This window comes from Onychostoma macrolepis, chromosome 02 (assembly GCF_012432095.1).
Source record: "Onychostoma macrolepis isolate SWU-2019 chromosome 02, ASM1243209v1, whole genome shotgun sequence".
In the NCBI taxonomy this organism is placed as follows: domain Eukaryota; kingdom Metazoa; phylum Chordata; class Actinopteri; order Cypriniformes; family Cyprinidae; genus Onychostoma; species Onychostoma macrolepis.
In genome coordinates, this window is record NC_081156.1 from 23235722 (window position 1) to 23250934 (window position 15213).

The 15213-nt window shown below is 37.3% G+C and overlaps 1 long non-coding RNA gene and 1 gene segment (V, D, J or C); both read right to left on the reverse strand.

Annotated features, from left to right (window-relative positions):
• Positions 1–8014: 8014 nt before the first annotated feature.
• On the reverse strand, positions 8015–8533 carry LOC131528415 (T cell receptor alpha variable 18-like). The segment is given in 2 exon segments: positions 8015–8325; positions 8421–8533. Coding segments are annotated over 2 exon segments (351 nt in total).
• Positions 8534–12789: 4256 nt separating this feature from the next.
• On the reverse strand, positions 12790–14400 carry LOC131530423 (uncharacterized). The gene is made up of 3 exons (XR_009268374.1): positions 14205–14400; positions 13908–14059; positions 12790–13797 (listed from the first exon to the last, which is right to left on the reverse strand). It is a non-coding gene; the product is annotated as an uncharacterized LOC131530423 (long non-coding RNA).
• Positions 14401–15213: the final 813 nt, after the last annotated feature.

Genomic DNA, 15213 nt, shown 5'->3' on the forward strand with positions numbered 1-15213 from the left:
ATGAAGGTAAAATGAAGTCAAAAAGATTTGCATGCGCAGGGTAAGATTTGTGAAAGTGTACATAAGATGGCAAGCGTAAATTAATTTTGCATTCGCAAGAAAAGAGTTGTAAAAGTGCAAATTGCATTTCAAGCGTAAGAAAAAAAGATTTGCAGCCTTTTACTGTTTTTTTGTAAGTGTATATCAAGTATTGTGAAACTGAAACTTCATGCTAAGGCAAAATAAATATGATCTGTATTCTTCTGACTTTCATTTTTCCGCGCTTACACTTTTGGCGCTGTTGTTTCGCCCAAATACAGCCAAAAGTATTGCAAGCCTGTGCCCAGTGTTTTGCAATTGAAAACAACCTTATCAAGAACTGCAAAACGGATTGACTGCGTAAAACCAATATGTGTGTGTAGAAAAAAAAATCGTTGCAACTGTCTAAATGACTTCTTGCGTGCATAGAGCAAAATGTTCGCCAAATAACCCGCTGTGTACGTCTGTCTTTGCGCTTGCAGTTTTGGCACGATTCTCTCACTGATTTCAGATTTGCAAGCGCGTGTGGAAGGCGGGACCTTCTTCTTTCAGCCAATCAGATGAAGCTCTTGCTGACTCTCGATTTACTCTTATCTGATTGGTTCAATAAAAACTCCAGACGTGAGAACACATCTTTATTTTAATTTGACTCAGCGTCATTCTTATTGTGGGGATGGTATTTTTAATGCACACATATATATATATATTAAAAAGTAAATAAATACAATAAAATAAAATAATAAAACAAAAAGCATGATCCTTAGAAGCTGTGTACCATTAGGCTGACTACCATGTGCTTATATACTGATCTTCAAGCTAGAGTGAACATTATTGGATTGGTTCGACATTGCATTGAAATTTAATATTTTAGATAATCTGTCTACACCACTGAAATGATGTTAAACTTTACAATCAAAATGTTTAATAGCGATTTGTCTCCAGATTTGACTGTAATGCAAAAACTGACACTTCAAACCAAATCAACATTTAAAAAACTACAACTACTTTGACAAAATATAGTCTTTAATAATGTCTAAATATATGCATCTAAATGAAAAACCAAATGCAAAATAACTATGTCTGAATCAAATATTCCCAGAAACCATGAAATACACAGTAATGTTGACATTTTTATATGGTTATACATCCATCTAGTGGTTTCACATGGCATTACAGATGGTAAATGCATAATTTAGGGGTAAATATTTAGTACAGTAAAATCTCCTTTAAATACACGTTAAAGGAAAAACAAAAATCTGGCATCAACCCTGATCAGGAGACATGGTGAAATTATGCATAGTAGTGCAGATACTTTCAGTAGCATCAAGATTACAAACTAATATCATATGGTCTGCTGAAGAGGAGGAGGATGATTAGGATAAATAGAGTGAATACACAGAAATGTCATTTCCTAATATCAGCTCGAACTTCAGAATGAACACATGGTAGTCAGTCTAATGGTAGCCTACACAGCTTATAAAGGATCATGCTTTTTTGTTTTATTATTTTATTTTATTGTATTATAAATTATTTATTGAATTTTTTTTATATGTATCTGTGCATTAAAAATACCATCCCCGAAATAAGAATGACGCTGAGTCAAATTAAAATAAAGATGTGTTCTCACGTCTGGAGTTTTTATTGAACCAATCAGATAAGAGTAAATCGAGAGTCAGCAAGAGCTTCATCCGATTGGCTGAAAGAAGAAGGTCCCGCCTTCCACACGCGCTTGCAAATCTGAAATCAGTGAGAGAATCGTGCCAAAACTGCAAGCGCAAAGACACAGACGTACACAGCGGGTTATTTGGCGAACATTTTGCTCTATGCACGCAAGAAGTCATTTAGACAGTTGCAACGATTTTTTTTCTACACACACATATTGGTTTTACGCAGTCAATCCGTTTTTCAGTTCTTGATAAGGTTATTTTCAATTGCAAAACACTGGGCACAGGCTTGCAATACTTTTGGCTGTATTTGGGCGAAACAACAGCGCCAAAAGTGTAAGCGCGGAAAAATGAAAGTCAGAAGAATACAGATCATATTTATTTTGCCTTAGCATGAAGTTGCAGTTTCACAATACTTGATATACACTTACAAAAAACAGTAAAAGGCTGCAAATCTTTTTTTCTTACGCTTGAAATGCAATTTGCACTTTTACAACTCTCTTCTTGAGAATGCAAAATTAATTTACGCTTGCGATCTTATGTACACTTTCACAAATCTTACCCTGCGCATGCAAATCTTTTTGACGTCATTTTACCTTCATACAAATGCAACTGAAATGGTCGCACTGTAGAGCCCCGAGTAATATTAATCTAATAAAAACTTAGATCAGTTTGTAATTAATGCCTTAGTGACGCCTAATCTATAGCCAAACAGTATTGTATTATGTGAGTTTGACAGAATAAACTAATGCCGAGTTCACACTGCACTATTTTCAAACTTGTCGGATCACTGTTGTTTTCACACTGCGTGACTATCTGGGGTAGCATTCAGTCGCTGCTGTGTTCACATTGCACGATGGATCGGCGACAGGGGCTTTCACATTGCACGATTTCACAATAGGAAGAATCGCCGACAACGCTGTCTGATCCGCAAACTACGTTTCACAACAAAACCCACGCGAGAAGTGATAAGGAAATAACGCGAGAACCTGCATGTGTCAGACCGTTGTTCTCGAGCAAGACTGGAAGTATTAAAAAATATAGCCAGCAAATGGTCTGTGCGCTGATTTCCAGCTACAAAAAGAAAGACAGATTATGCAGGAGGGAGATGCAGGGATTGTGTTCTGCAAAGAGTGGTAAATAATAATTTGCAGTAACTGTTATGCTGATGTTGCGGCTGGTCAAGCGTTTGTGCTCGTTTCTGTATGATATAATTGTACATATTAAAATACTGATATGGTCTATAACTCCTCACTGAACTTCCCTCTGCCCTGTATCTTTGTCTCTCAATGGCTGAAGGTCATCGTGATGTAGTTTTCAGTCAGAAATCATTGCACACAGCGTGATTGTGAATCGCCGACAGCTCCAGATATTTAGCATGCCAAATATTTCACAGGCGTCGGCGACGTGTCGGCGATTCCCTCAGATCGCGTCTGTGATAATTCACACTGCGCGATTGTCACTCGCGTGAACGAGCTCCGATTTGCCTCCGATGTCGGGCATTTGTCGGCGATTTATCAAAACCTGTCGGCGAGTGAAAAATCGGGCTAAAATCGTGCAGTGTGAACTCGGCATAAGTTTTATATAACATACGAAAACGAAGTTTTACTTGTAAGTTTCCTCTCCCGCGTTGATTGCATCTCTCCAACTTGAACAGACCATGTGCTGCAGTATGCTTGGATAGTGCGGCTGTGTGAGTGCGCGAAGTCTCTCGCAGCAACGCAGGTAAAGAGGGGGAGGGGTTGAGAGCGAATTCTACGGTACACATAATACAAGTTTATTATATTTATTTTTAATGTAGTGTTTCGTCAATGTCCGTGTTAATTTATGTAAAAAATAAAATATTATTCTAAAAAAAACTCCACTCTTTCTGTTTGGGGGGGCCAATGGGGTGGCCAGTGTCATTTTAGGGGTGGCCGTGGCCCCCCCTGGCCCCCCCTTGGAGGCGCCACTGCTAGGGAGGAGCTAGCAGGTGCTCCAGCATCCCTAAAAAGACCAAAGCACCCCCATAGTTTAAGAAAGATTAAATAATACAAAAACATTTGTCTACTTACACATGCATAACTCGTGCAATGGAATATGTGACGTGATTTGCAGTCGCACATTTCATAATGTCACAGCATTTTATTTAAAAAAAATGGATCGGTTCCTTGTGCCAAGTAGGCTAGGCCAGCCCCCAACTATGGATCTTTCTAGTAAACTAGTTGAACGTTTATATGAAATATATTAATATAATAACCTACTAAACCATCTTTTAATAAGCATTTAGGCGTATTATAGCCTACATTCCGCGCTCAAGCGTGCGCATAAAGCTTGCTGCAAAGCACCGGCAAAAGTAGCTAATAATTATGAATGCATCGGGGGAAAAGAAGACATTTTAACTATTTATTACTAAACTAGTGCTTTCTCAGTTAGTGTCGGCTGCAAACGCGGCGCTGACTCTCCATCTCCACAGTAGGCTAATGGATGTGCACATTTTCATACGGACTACATAATTAGAGAATATATATATATATATATTTTTTTTAATTAGTTAGACATTTCAAGCTTTCTATAGATTTGTTTCAGTTTAGTTTATGTCTGTGAGCCGGTTGCGACACGCTCCATCCACAGAGACTGCATGAGACGACAGAAAGCACATCCAAAAATGAATAAGTATTTTATGTTCTTTCCGCAGGAAAAAAAAAAAAAGATTGCGCGGGCGCCCCCATGTCATAAATTAAGCGCAATAGGCCTGCCACCTACTACTCTCCTCATACTTGAAATACACCTACAGCGATTTTATTATTAATATAATAATAATAATAATAACCTGTTTTGGTCATATTTACTATTGCCCAGCTCCCCCTGTCATTGATCTAGCATCCTGAGCACCTGCCTATTATACAGTGGGGCAAAAAGTATTTAGCCAGCCACCAATTGTGCAAGTTCTCCCACTTAAAAAGATGAGAGAGGCCTGTAATTTTCATCATAGGTATACCTCAACTATGAGAGACAAAATGAGAAAATAAATCCAGAAAATCACATTGTAGGATTTTTAAAGAATTTATTTGCAAATCATGGTGGAAAATAAGTGTTTGGTCAATAACAAAATTTCATCTCAATACTTTGTTATATACCCTTTGTTGGCAATGACAGAGGTCAAACGTTTTCTGTAAGTCTTCACACACTGTTTCTGGTATTTTGGCCCATTCCTCCATGCAGATCTCCTCTAGAGCAGTAATGTTTTGGGGCTGTCGCTGGGCAACATGGACTTTCAACTCCCTCCAAAGATTTTCGATGGGGTTGAGATCTGGAGACTGGCTAGGCCACTCCAGGACCTTGAAATGCTTCTTATGAAGCCACTCCTTCGTTGCCCGGGCGGTGTGTTTGGGATCATTGTCATGCTGAAAGACCCAGCCACGTTTCATCTTCAATGCCCTTGCTTCACTGAGGTTTTCACTCAAAATCTCACGATACATGGCCCCATTCATTCTTTCGTTTACACGGATCAGTCGTCCTGGTCCCTTTGCAGAAAAACAGCCCCAAAGCATGATGTTTCCACCCCCATGCTTCACAGTAGATATGGTGTTCTTTGGATGCAACTCAGCATTCTTTCTCCTCCAAACACGACAAGTTGAGTTTTTACCAAAAAGTTCTATTTTGGTTTCATCTGACCATATGACATTCTCCCAATCCTCTTCTGGATCATCCAAATGCTCTCTAGCAAACTTCAGACAGGCCCGGACATGTACTGGCTTAAGCAGGGGGACACGTCTGGCACTGCAGGATTTGAGTCCCTGGCGGCGCAGTGTGTTACTGATGGTAGCCTTTGTTATTTTGGTCCCAGTTCTCTGCAGGTCATTCACTAGGTCCCCCATGTGGTTCTGGTATTTTTGCTCACAGTTCTTGTGATCATTTTGACCCAACGGGGTGAGATCTTGTGTGGAGCCCCAGATCGAGGGTGATTATCAGTGGTCTTGTATGTCTTCCATTTTCTAATAATTGCTCCCACAGTTGATTTCTTCACACCAAGCTGCTTACCTATTGCAGATTCAGTCTTCCCAGCCTGGTGCAGATCTACAATTTTGTTTCTGGTGTCCTTTGACAGCTCTTTGGTCTTGGCCATGGTGGAGTTTGGAGTTGGACTGTTTGAGGTTGTGGACAGGTGTCTTTTATACTGATAACGAGTTCAAACAGATGCCATTAATACAGGTAACGAGTGGAGGACAGAGGAGCCTCTTAAAGAAGAAGTTACAGGTCTGTGAGAGCCAGAAATCTTGCTTGTTTGTAGGTGACCAAATACTTATTTTACCGAGGAATTTACCAATTAATTCTTAAAAATCCTACAATGTGATTTTCTGGATTTTTTTTTTCTCATTTTGTCATAGTTGAGGTATACCTATGATGAAAATTACAGGCCTCTCTCATCTTTTTAAGTGGGAGAACTTGCACAATTGGTGGCTGACTAAATACTTTTTTGCCCCACTGTAAATGTTACATTATGCCAGAAGGTAGCGAACAGTTAGGCTACTGTTAAAATGTAATGTAAAATGTCTAATTCATTCAATCAAGAGATTTGTTCAAAAACGAAACAAGTTCATATATTTCAAATAATATTTTACATATTTTTATTTTAATTGGCTCATTTATAAAATTTTACACTCATTTAAATAAAACATTTTGTAAGAAACCTACCTTACTAATGTTTTGCTTCAGAATCTGAGAACCGTGATCTCTATTCTAAAAATCAATTATCCAGAGTCTTAATAAATAGGCTAATATCTGGCATCTAATACTAATTGTTTCTAATATTAAAATGTAGACTAGGATGTAAAAGGTACAATCTTGCACTCTTTATTTAGTACAATAACAAGGATTTGGTACATTTATAATGCATTATAATACCACTTCTAATCCATCGTGCCAGTGCTCGAAGCGTCTTATAAGTGAATTTTTGCGTGTCTCCTTTTCTGTTATAATATTTTAGTTTGTGATTGATATAATACTGCTTTTTGCTGATTAGAAGAGTGTTTCCTTGTTTTAACTGGCAGATATGGAGGTTGGATATGTGTGTTGTAGATGCAATGATGTGTATCGGGTTTTTGTACAGTGTTCTTGTGTTTCCTGTCACTGTGGGCGTCAGAGCGCAGTAGTACAGAGCAGAGTCTGATATAGATGCAGAGGAGATCTCCAGATCCACATGGTTTTCTTTATTGTCTTTAGTGACTCTGGCTGTGAATCTGGAATCTACATTAGACTCCTCAGCTTGTTTTGATCCATCTGTGATGAGTACAATGAACTGAGGAGCTGATCTGGGATACTGACGGTACCAGTGAAGAGTTAATGCAGATGAATAACTGCAGGATAATTTAACTCTTGAACCCTCGTCAGCAAACTACTGTGTTTTGGTTGGTTTAATTTCATTTCCATATGCTGCATCTGCAAAAGTAAATGAAATCTTTTAAGAACAGGTGTTTATACTGAATCTTTATTCAGTTAATTATTAGCATGCATTCTGGCTGCTCATAATATTTAGTTTCAAAACACAAAACACTTACACAATACTTACATGCAAAGGCAGAGAATAGAATGACAGAATGGAGCATCATTGTGTGTGTTTCCTTCGGTCTCTCTAACAGACTTGAACTTAAAGATCACATCAGGTACCCCACCTCTTCCAGAGAGCTCTGTGGGAGAGCAGAGCAGATCAGATCTGTTTTGATTACTATTCATATCCTATTGTAACATCCTGTGGTTACTTACTAACTCTGTCATATGATATAAATCCTCAGAACACAAGAACGCTAGATTATTCCTCATACTTTAATTGTTATAATACTTTAGATCTCAAAGTTGATGACAATCACTATGCACAGCACTATGCAATTTATAATTTTTACATAGATTTTTTATTTTTTTATTTATTTATGCTTGTTGTTGTGGGACGGAGGTAAATAGCATGTGGATTTGGACTTCATCATATAATTAAACACTTCCTCTGTTTTTGTGGAGGAAGTTTTCAGTGTTATTGCCATAATAAAATTCCTTAAAACTATTTTAATATAAGTAATATTATCATTAATACAGCATTTAAATGTATAAACATAAATGCATATGATATCAAAGCTTCAGACATAATATGTAAACTTGGTTTTATTTATTCATTTTATGATAAACAACTGTAATTCAGGAATTAGTGTTTCATTTTTATTACCTTTTCAGTAACCACACACAGGTGTTTCCACAAGTATAATTAAATTGTGTGAATTATAGATTGTGGGTCTGATATGGCTTGACATCAAAGGGAAAAATGAGTTTGAGTTTTTGTACGGCTTCACATAGACTTTGTATCACTGGGCTCCAACTCTTAGAGCACAATAATAGAGAGCTGAATCTGACAGAGTTACACCAGTAATAGTGAGTTTAGTGGATGATTGTGGTGTAGTCGACTGAAAGCGAGGATCAGCTGGGCTGCCACCTCCACCACTTGGATTCTTATATATTAAATAGTGAAGCTCTCCATTAAGATACTGTCTGTACCAGTACAGATCAACATAACTGCTGCTTGCTTCATATGAGCAGCTGAGGGTCACAGTCTCGTCTTCCTTTTTTATGACATTAGTTTCTTGATTTGGTCCAATCTGGTCTGCACTCATCACACCTAAAACAAGCAAAAAATGAGAGTCAAGTATCACAAAACTATCTCGTTGGATGTGTCTGGATACACCTGTAATTATTAAAAGAGTTATATTGTACCTGAAGTCAGAATTAAAAGCAGAAGCAGGTGTTTTTCCATGTTGACTGTCAGATCAGGTGTGTGTTAATGTTGTCTGTGCTCTGAGCTGTAGATCTGTGTTACTGTGAGTCTCTGTAGATTCACTCAAACACACTGGAACTTCCTGACTTCTGTGTGATGATACCTTCTGCTGCTTCTCATGTTTTTGCTTAGAGGAAGGCTTTCGCAACTGCAAAAAAAAAAAATATATATATATATATATATATACATTTATTTATCTAGCAGATGATTTTGAAGAAAAATACAAACATGAATGACTTTGTTGTGATGGTTTTAGGCTCAAGTGATTTGAGTTTGGAAGTTGTTGTAAGATGTTGTATCTTTCTGTGATTATGGGATGTCATAGTGTCAAAGAGTGTGTTTTAGTCACAGAGATGTAGAGCACAGTAGTACACAGCAAAGTCAGACATACACACACACTGGATTGTCAGTGGAACTGTTCTTCATGTGGAGATCAAAAAATCTCTCCTTAAAATCAGGCTCAGTAGATCCTTCACAAAACGTAAATACTGTACACTCGGCATAAATGTTGGTGCTCTACTTGGTAGCTGAATGTACCAGAAGAGATAAAAATCTTAATTTGTTGTTGTGGCAGAATAATTGCACAGTAGATTAACTAGATCTCCTTTATTTGCAGTCTTTTCTCCAGAAGGCTGTTCTACTCTGTCTTGCTCCCAGCACACTGAGATTGCCTGCTTTTCAGTCTTTAGCACTAAACATCTTCCTGCTCTTTATGAAATGCTGCCGTGGATTTCAGTCGTTATCTTCTTTGATGATTTGCTTCATCAGATATCTGCAGCCCCCCAAAAAGTTAACAATGATTTAAGAAAAGTACTTAATTATTTTTAAAAGACCCTTTCAAATCTAGAATTTATAAAAGAAAATGGACAATTCTACCATTATTTAATTATTTGTTTCTTTTAGAAATATACTATCATTAGGCTATTACTGCGATCATATTCTCTAAAATCATTATGATTGTGTCCACCTAAAAATTTTGTCATTGTCAATAATTTTTAGTTCAGTTTTTACAAAATATTTACTGTACATTAATTACAATTAAAAATCAATGAGCCATAAAATGGACTGAACTGAGTTAATGAATAAACACTAAAATTAGAGCACATCCACAGGATTTTGGGTAATAAGACATCTATCATGCTGGTTGTGATAAAAGCTTAAATAGATAATTGCAAATAAATAATTGTAACACAATAAAAAAATTAAAAAACCAATAATAAATACATAGTAATCTTAAAAATATAATACAATGATGATGCTATTATCTGAAATTACCTGAATTTATTATGTTGTCTGTAAGTATGAAAATGTTTACAAATTTTTGTAATGTTTACATCAGTTTCATGTCTACCTCTTTTTTTTAACATTTAAAAAAAAAATTATCCAACTTCTCACACAGGTGTTTCCACAAGTGTAATTAAATTGTGTGAATTATAGATTGTGGTTTTGATATGGCTTGAGATCAAAGTGAAAAATGAATTTGAGTTTTTGTACAGCTTCACATAGACTTTGTATCACTGGGCTCCATAGAGCACAATAATAGAGAGCTGAATCTGACAGAGTTACACCTTTAATAGTGAGTTCAGTGGATGTTTCTGATGTAGCCGCCTGAAAGCGAGGATCAGCTGGAGTCCCAGTATCACTATAATCCCGAGCATCTTTCCACATTAAATACCGAGGTTCTCCATTAAGATACTGTCTGTACCAGTAAAGTGTAACATATCTGCTGCTTGTATCATATGAGCAACTCAATCTCACAGACTCTCCTTCTGTACTGATTACATTTGCATCCTTATTTGGCCAAATCTGGTCTGCAGCCATCACACCTGCAAACATGAAAATAAATATTTGCTTACATTTAAAAAAAGTTAAATTCAGTCACATTACACTTAATTATCTATTTTCCTTAGCATTGGCATCAAAGAGTATTTTACCTGAAATCATGATTAATATCAGTAGCAAGTGTCTGTCCATGTTTACTAAGTCAGATCAGTTCTGTTGATGCTCTTCTGTTCTCTGAGTTATGATGATTGTGATGCTCTGAGTTTCTGCAGGAACTGAGTCAATCAATCAGTAACTTCCTGCTCTCTGTTGAGATGATGCTCATTTTGGTAAATGAATGAAAGAGGTAGAGATGCAGATCTGTAAATGACATGTTATTTATCAAATAAAAAGGAGGCGCTAATGATGAGGATTGATAATATGAATCTGTGGTGTATATTGCCATCTTATGGTAAAAGCATTACAACATCAAGTTTAATTTCTTAAAGGGGTGGTTTACTGCTTTTTTTCTTTGCTTGATTGTGTTTATGGGGTGCAATATAACATGTCTTCGTGTTTCGTTTGTTAAAAAACGCCTTATTTTTCATATATTTCACCTTTATTGTAAGCCGCTTTCTCCTCTGTCACTTGAACGACCGGTTGACTTCCTGATTCTCTGAAACCACTCCCTCAGAAACAGGCGATGGGCTCAGATTGGTTTGTTGGGCCGGTGTGTTGTGATTGGCTAAACCGCGTACTGCACATTGTCCGGAAACTTCACGCCCATTACCTTCACGGACGACAGCTGCATGTGCTGCGGTCAAATGTAAATAATGGTGTCAATATTGCCATATCAGTTTAAGCCAGAATCAGACCCAGAAAGCGGTAATGAAGAGAGTCAAGCAGAACTTCCGCAAGCACAGCTCTTACAAACGTTTCTGAATGGAAGTTTGCTGTTGTGATTACATATCATTTTTTGAAGTTCGTACACGCTTGTCTTATACACACAAAATAGCATCGAACTAACTGGCTACTAAAACCAAACAGCGTTGGCTTGTTTACGTTCTTGATCAAATCGAAAAATTACGTCATAAAGTATACATGGAAAATACATTTACAAAATTAGTACATAATTACAAATTCGGGTCCAAAATGTTTGTACGCGTTTGTCATAGACACAAGAAATAGCATTTAACTAACTGGCTACTAAAGCCAGCGTTGGTAGGCTATTTGTTTACGTCCTTGATAAAACTTAAACATTACGTCTGAAATTATACATGCAAATACATTTAAAATTATGAAATCTTACTTACAGGTTGTGGCCCAACAACTGCTGCCTCTGTTTTAAAGTTGGAACTGCTCCATGTTTTAGTAATAGTTTCTGTGTGAATCCGGCATTGAACTCGTGTAGATTCTGGAAGCTGTCTTCCGTAAAATGCACAGCACAGAGAGCTAAATTAGGATTGTAATTGTCAGGAACATAATCAAACATAAATTTTAACCATTGTTGACGAACTACAGCATCTGTAGGAAGCCCGAACACAGAAGACCTGACAGCTGGGTGAAAATAACAGCGTTTCGACAGCATGGCTACAACTCTCCACTGTAACTCTTCCTCTTCGACAAAGCCACAGAACATGGCCTTGCCCCCTTTTTTGCATGTTCCGGAGGGAGGGGTTGATGGGTTTATTTCGTATGCAACCCGGGAAGTATCTCGTTGTAGTCCCGTATGAGTCGTTTTTGTAGGCATTAAACTTCCTGATTTTTAAAAGACGATATCTCCGCTTACGTTGAACTTTCAGCGCAGCAGCTTTGCAGATACTGTTCATGCACCAACAGCAACATTACACACTATTTAAAATTAAAAAGTGAAATCGCAGTAAACCACCCCTTTAACAGTTTCCTAATTAATTAATTAAGTTTGTTTGTTTGTTTTAAAGGTATTTATAAAATTAATTAGAACTAAAGTTTGATTGAATACATTCAGTGTCTGAGTTAGCAGTTTGGGAGTCTTATTCTATTTATTGTTTTGTGATTCAGTCTAGAAAATGTAACAAGATCATATGGGATGAATGTGCATCAGTATCATGTGGATTTGCATCTCGTCATATAACTGAAGACTTCCTTTGTTTTTGTATGAGTGTTGAGTGTGTTTCAGTCACTGTGGGCCTCAGAGCACAGTAGTACACAGCAGAGTCAGACACACACAGATTCTTGATCGTCAGTGGAACTGAATCTGATGACACTTCAGAGTCAAACTCTTCTGGAACTGAGCGCCATTTTCTTTTGCTCCAAATTTGTTTCTCCACAGAATGTATTTGGGAAAGTCATTTGCTCTCTGGATGTACCAGAAGAGTTCTGGTTGTGATGAAGTTGTTTTATATTTGCATTGTAATGCTACTGATCTTTCTTCAAATTCAGTGATGTTTTTATCTGGCTGATCAACACTCTCTTCTCCACGACACTCTGTTAAAACATGAAAACATGTTAGGATAAAACTTTAAAAATTTTAACCTAAGGGTATAAAACTCTTTGAAGCAACTAAGAAATTACAAATTCCCCCACTTACTATGATAAACTCATGCAAAAATGAATAATTTAAACAACCTATGAGTAATCATTTTGTATCATGTGTTGGCTGTAACAGGAGAAACAGATAAATCAGTGTCAGTAAGAAATTGGATGGTTTATAGCAGGGAGGAGAGTTTAAACATAAAAAGGAAATAAAAATATGATTTTAAGTGGTGTGTGTGTATACTGCCCTCTTCATGATATTATTGTAAAAAGATTAATATTTTTATTTATTTATTTATTTTTATTCATTGTTCCTGTTCAAAGTCTATGTTACAGTGACTGTTTCCAGTGTCATCATTTAAGTTATTGATAATTTTACCCTTTTGACACTTAAACATTCATGATTATATCTAACATATTTACATTCTGTACATTTGTACAATGCAAAGTGACAGGAATATGGTTAAATTATGGAAGATGATGCAATTATCTGGAATTATGTAAATTTATAATATTGTCTGCAAGTAAGAAAATGCTTACAAACTTTTGTGCATTGTTTCACGTCTACCTCTTTTTTTTTAACATTTAAAAAAAAAAATCCAACTTCTCACACGGGTGTTTCCACAAGTGTAATTAATTTGTGTGAATTATAGATTGTGGTTTGGTGTGGCTTGAGATCAAAGTGAAAAATGAATTTGAGTTTTTGTACGGCTTCACATAGACTTTGTATCACTGGGCTCCATAGAGCACAATAATAGAGAGCTGAATCTGATAGAGTTACACCAGTAATAGTGAGTTCAGTGGATGTTTCTGATGTAGTCGCCTGAAAGCGAGGTTCAGCTGGAGTCCCAGTGCTACTCCAATCCCGAGCATCTTTCCACATTAAATACTGAGGTTCTCCATTAAGATACTGTCTGTACCAGTAAAGTGTAACATATCTGCTGCTTGTATCATATGAGCAACTCAATCTCACAGACTCTCCTTCTGTACTGATTACATTTGCATCCTTATTTGGCCAAATCTGGTCTGCAGCCATCACACCTGCAAACATGAAAATAAATATTTGCTTACATTTTAAAAATAAGTTCATTTCAGTCACATTACACTTAATTATCTATTTTCCTTAGCATTGGCATCAACAGGTATTTTACCTGAAATCATGATTGTACAGTCCAACTCTTGTTCACCATCCAAAGGACACAAGGACAACTCAAATTTCTGACTCGATCACTTTTATTTTCTTTTGGCTTTGTCAGTTGATTGATCTGCTCAGTGAATTAGCTCAGTGAATTAGGTTGTAAACCTTTAAACAGAGAACAAAAATTACCTTTCTAATTAAACATTTAATTACACATTTTAAATGAATTTTATGATGAATGAATTAAGCCTTTTACATGGAATAAAGCAGTATTTCAAACACCATAAAAGTAAATAAACATTTCACCAACCATTGGCGTCTTTGGACTGAACCTACGAATGAACTTGGAGCTTCTTCTCTCTGAAGTTTGTTTGCCTCCATGACTGAGGAACTCCATGTCTTTAACAGGTGCTCCAAATCAGTGACAATGACAAACAGCTGGATTTCTGCTGCTGGTGCACTCTGGGAAATGTAGTTCTTAGAATCTTATTCCTGAGATTCAGCTCAACACCTCCCACTTGAACTCCTGTTTTTTCAAAACCAGAGAGGTCACAAGCCCTTCACACCTCTGCTTGTTCTTCAGTGGGAAGTAGAATGACAAGGCGTCTGACATCTCTATGAAGAATTGTGGCTGGGATTTTGGTTTGAGTCTCTTAGTTCCACTATTAGCTCTTGTGGGCCCTTCTTTGCCTTTCGCCTTTGTGATGTGAACAGGATAGCTAGGACAAGTCTTCACAAGCACATCTCTTACGATGCCTTTGCTGTCAGCATTCACACTAACCACTCTAGCCAGCTTGTACTGTCCTCTCAGGGCGTTTTGGTCAGCCAACCAGACCACATCTCCAACAGCAACATTTCGTTCTTTGGTGTGCCATTTGTTCCTTATGAACAGATTAGGTCCAGCCAATTGGCTCCACTTCTTCCAGAAGTTGCTTAATTCTATTTGAATATATTTAAGTCTTTTGTAAGGGTAGCCATCAAACTGGAAATCTCCAGGGTCTCCCTTTGGGTTGGCGTCCTAAAAGCAGAGAGTTTGGGGTGATATACTCTACACAGTCTTCTCTGCTTTGAGTTCTTGCGTCGATGGGTCTTTCATTTGCAAGGTTGGCTGCCATGAAAAGAAAAGTTTGAAACTCTCCCCATGTGAAAACACCATCTCCACCAAGGTTGCTTAACGCCCGCTTCACTACTTTGACAGCTGCCTCTGCTGCACCATTCCTATGGGGAGAGTCTGCAGGGTGAATCTTCCACGACCATTCTGTACCATGCTTGCCAGCTGTGTCTTCAAGTTCAGACTTATTTATTCGGTTAAGGAATTT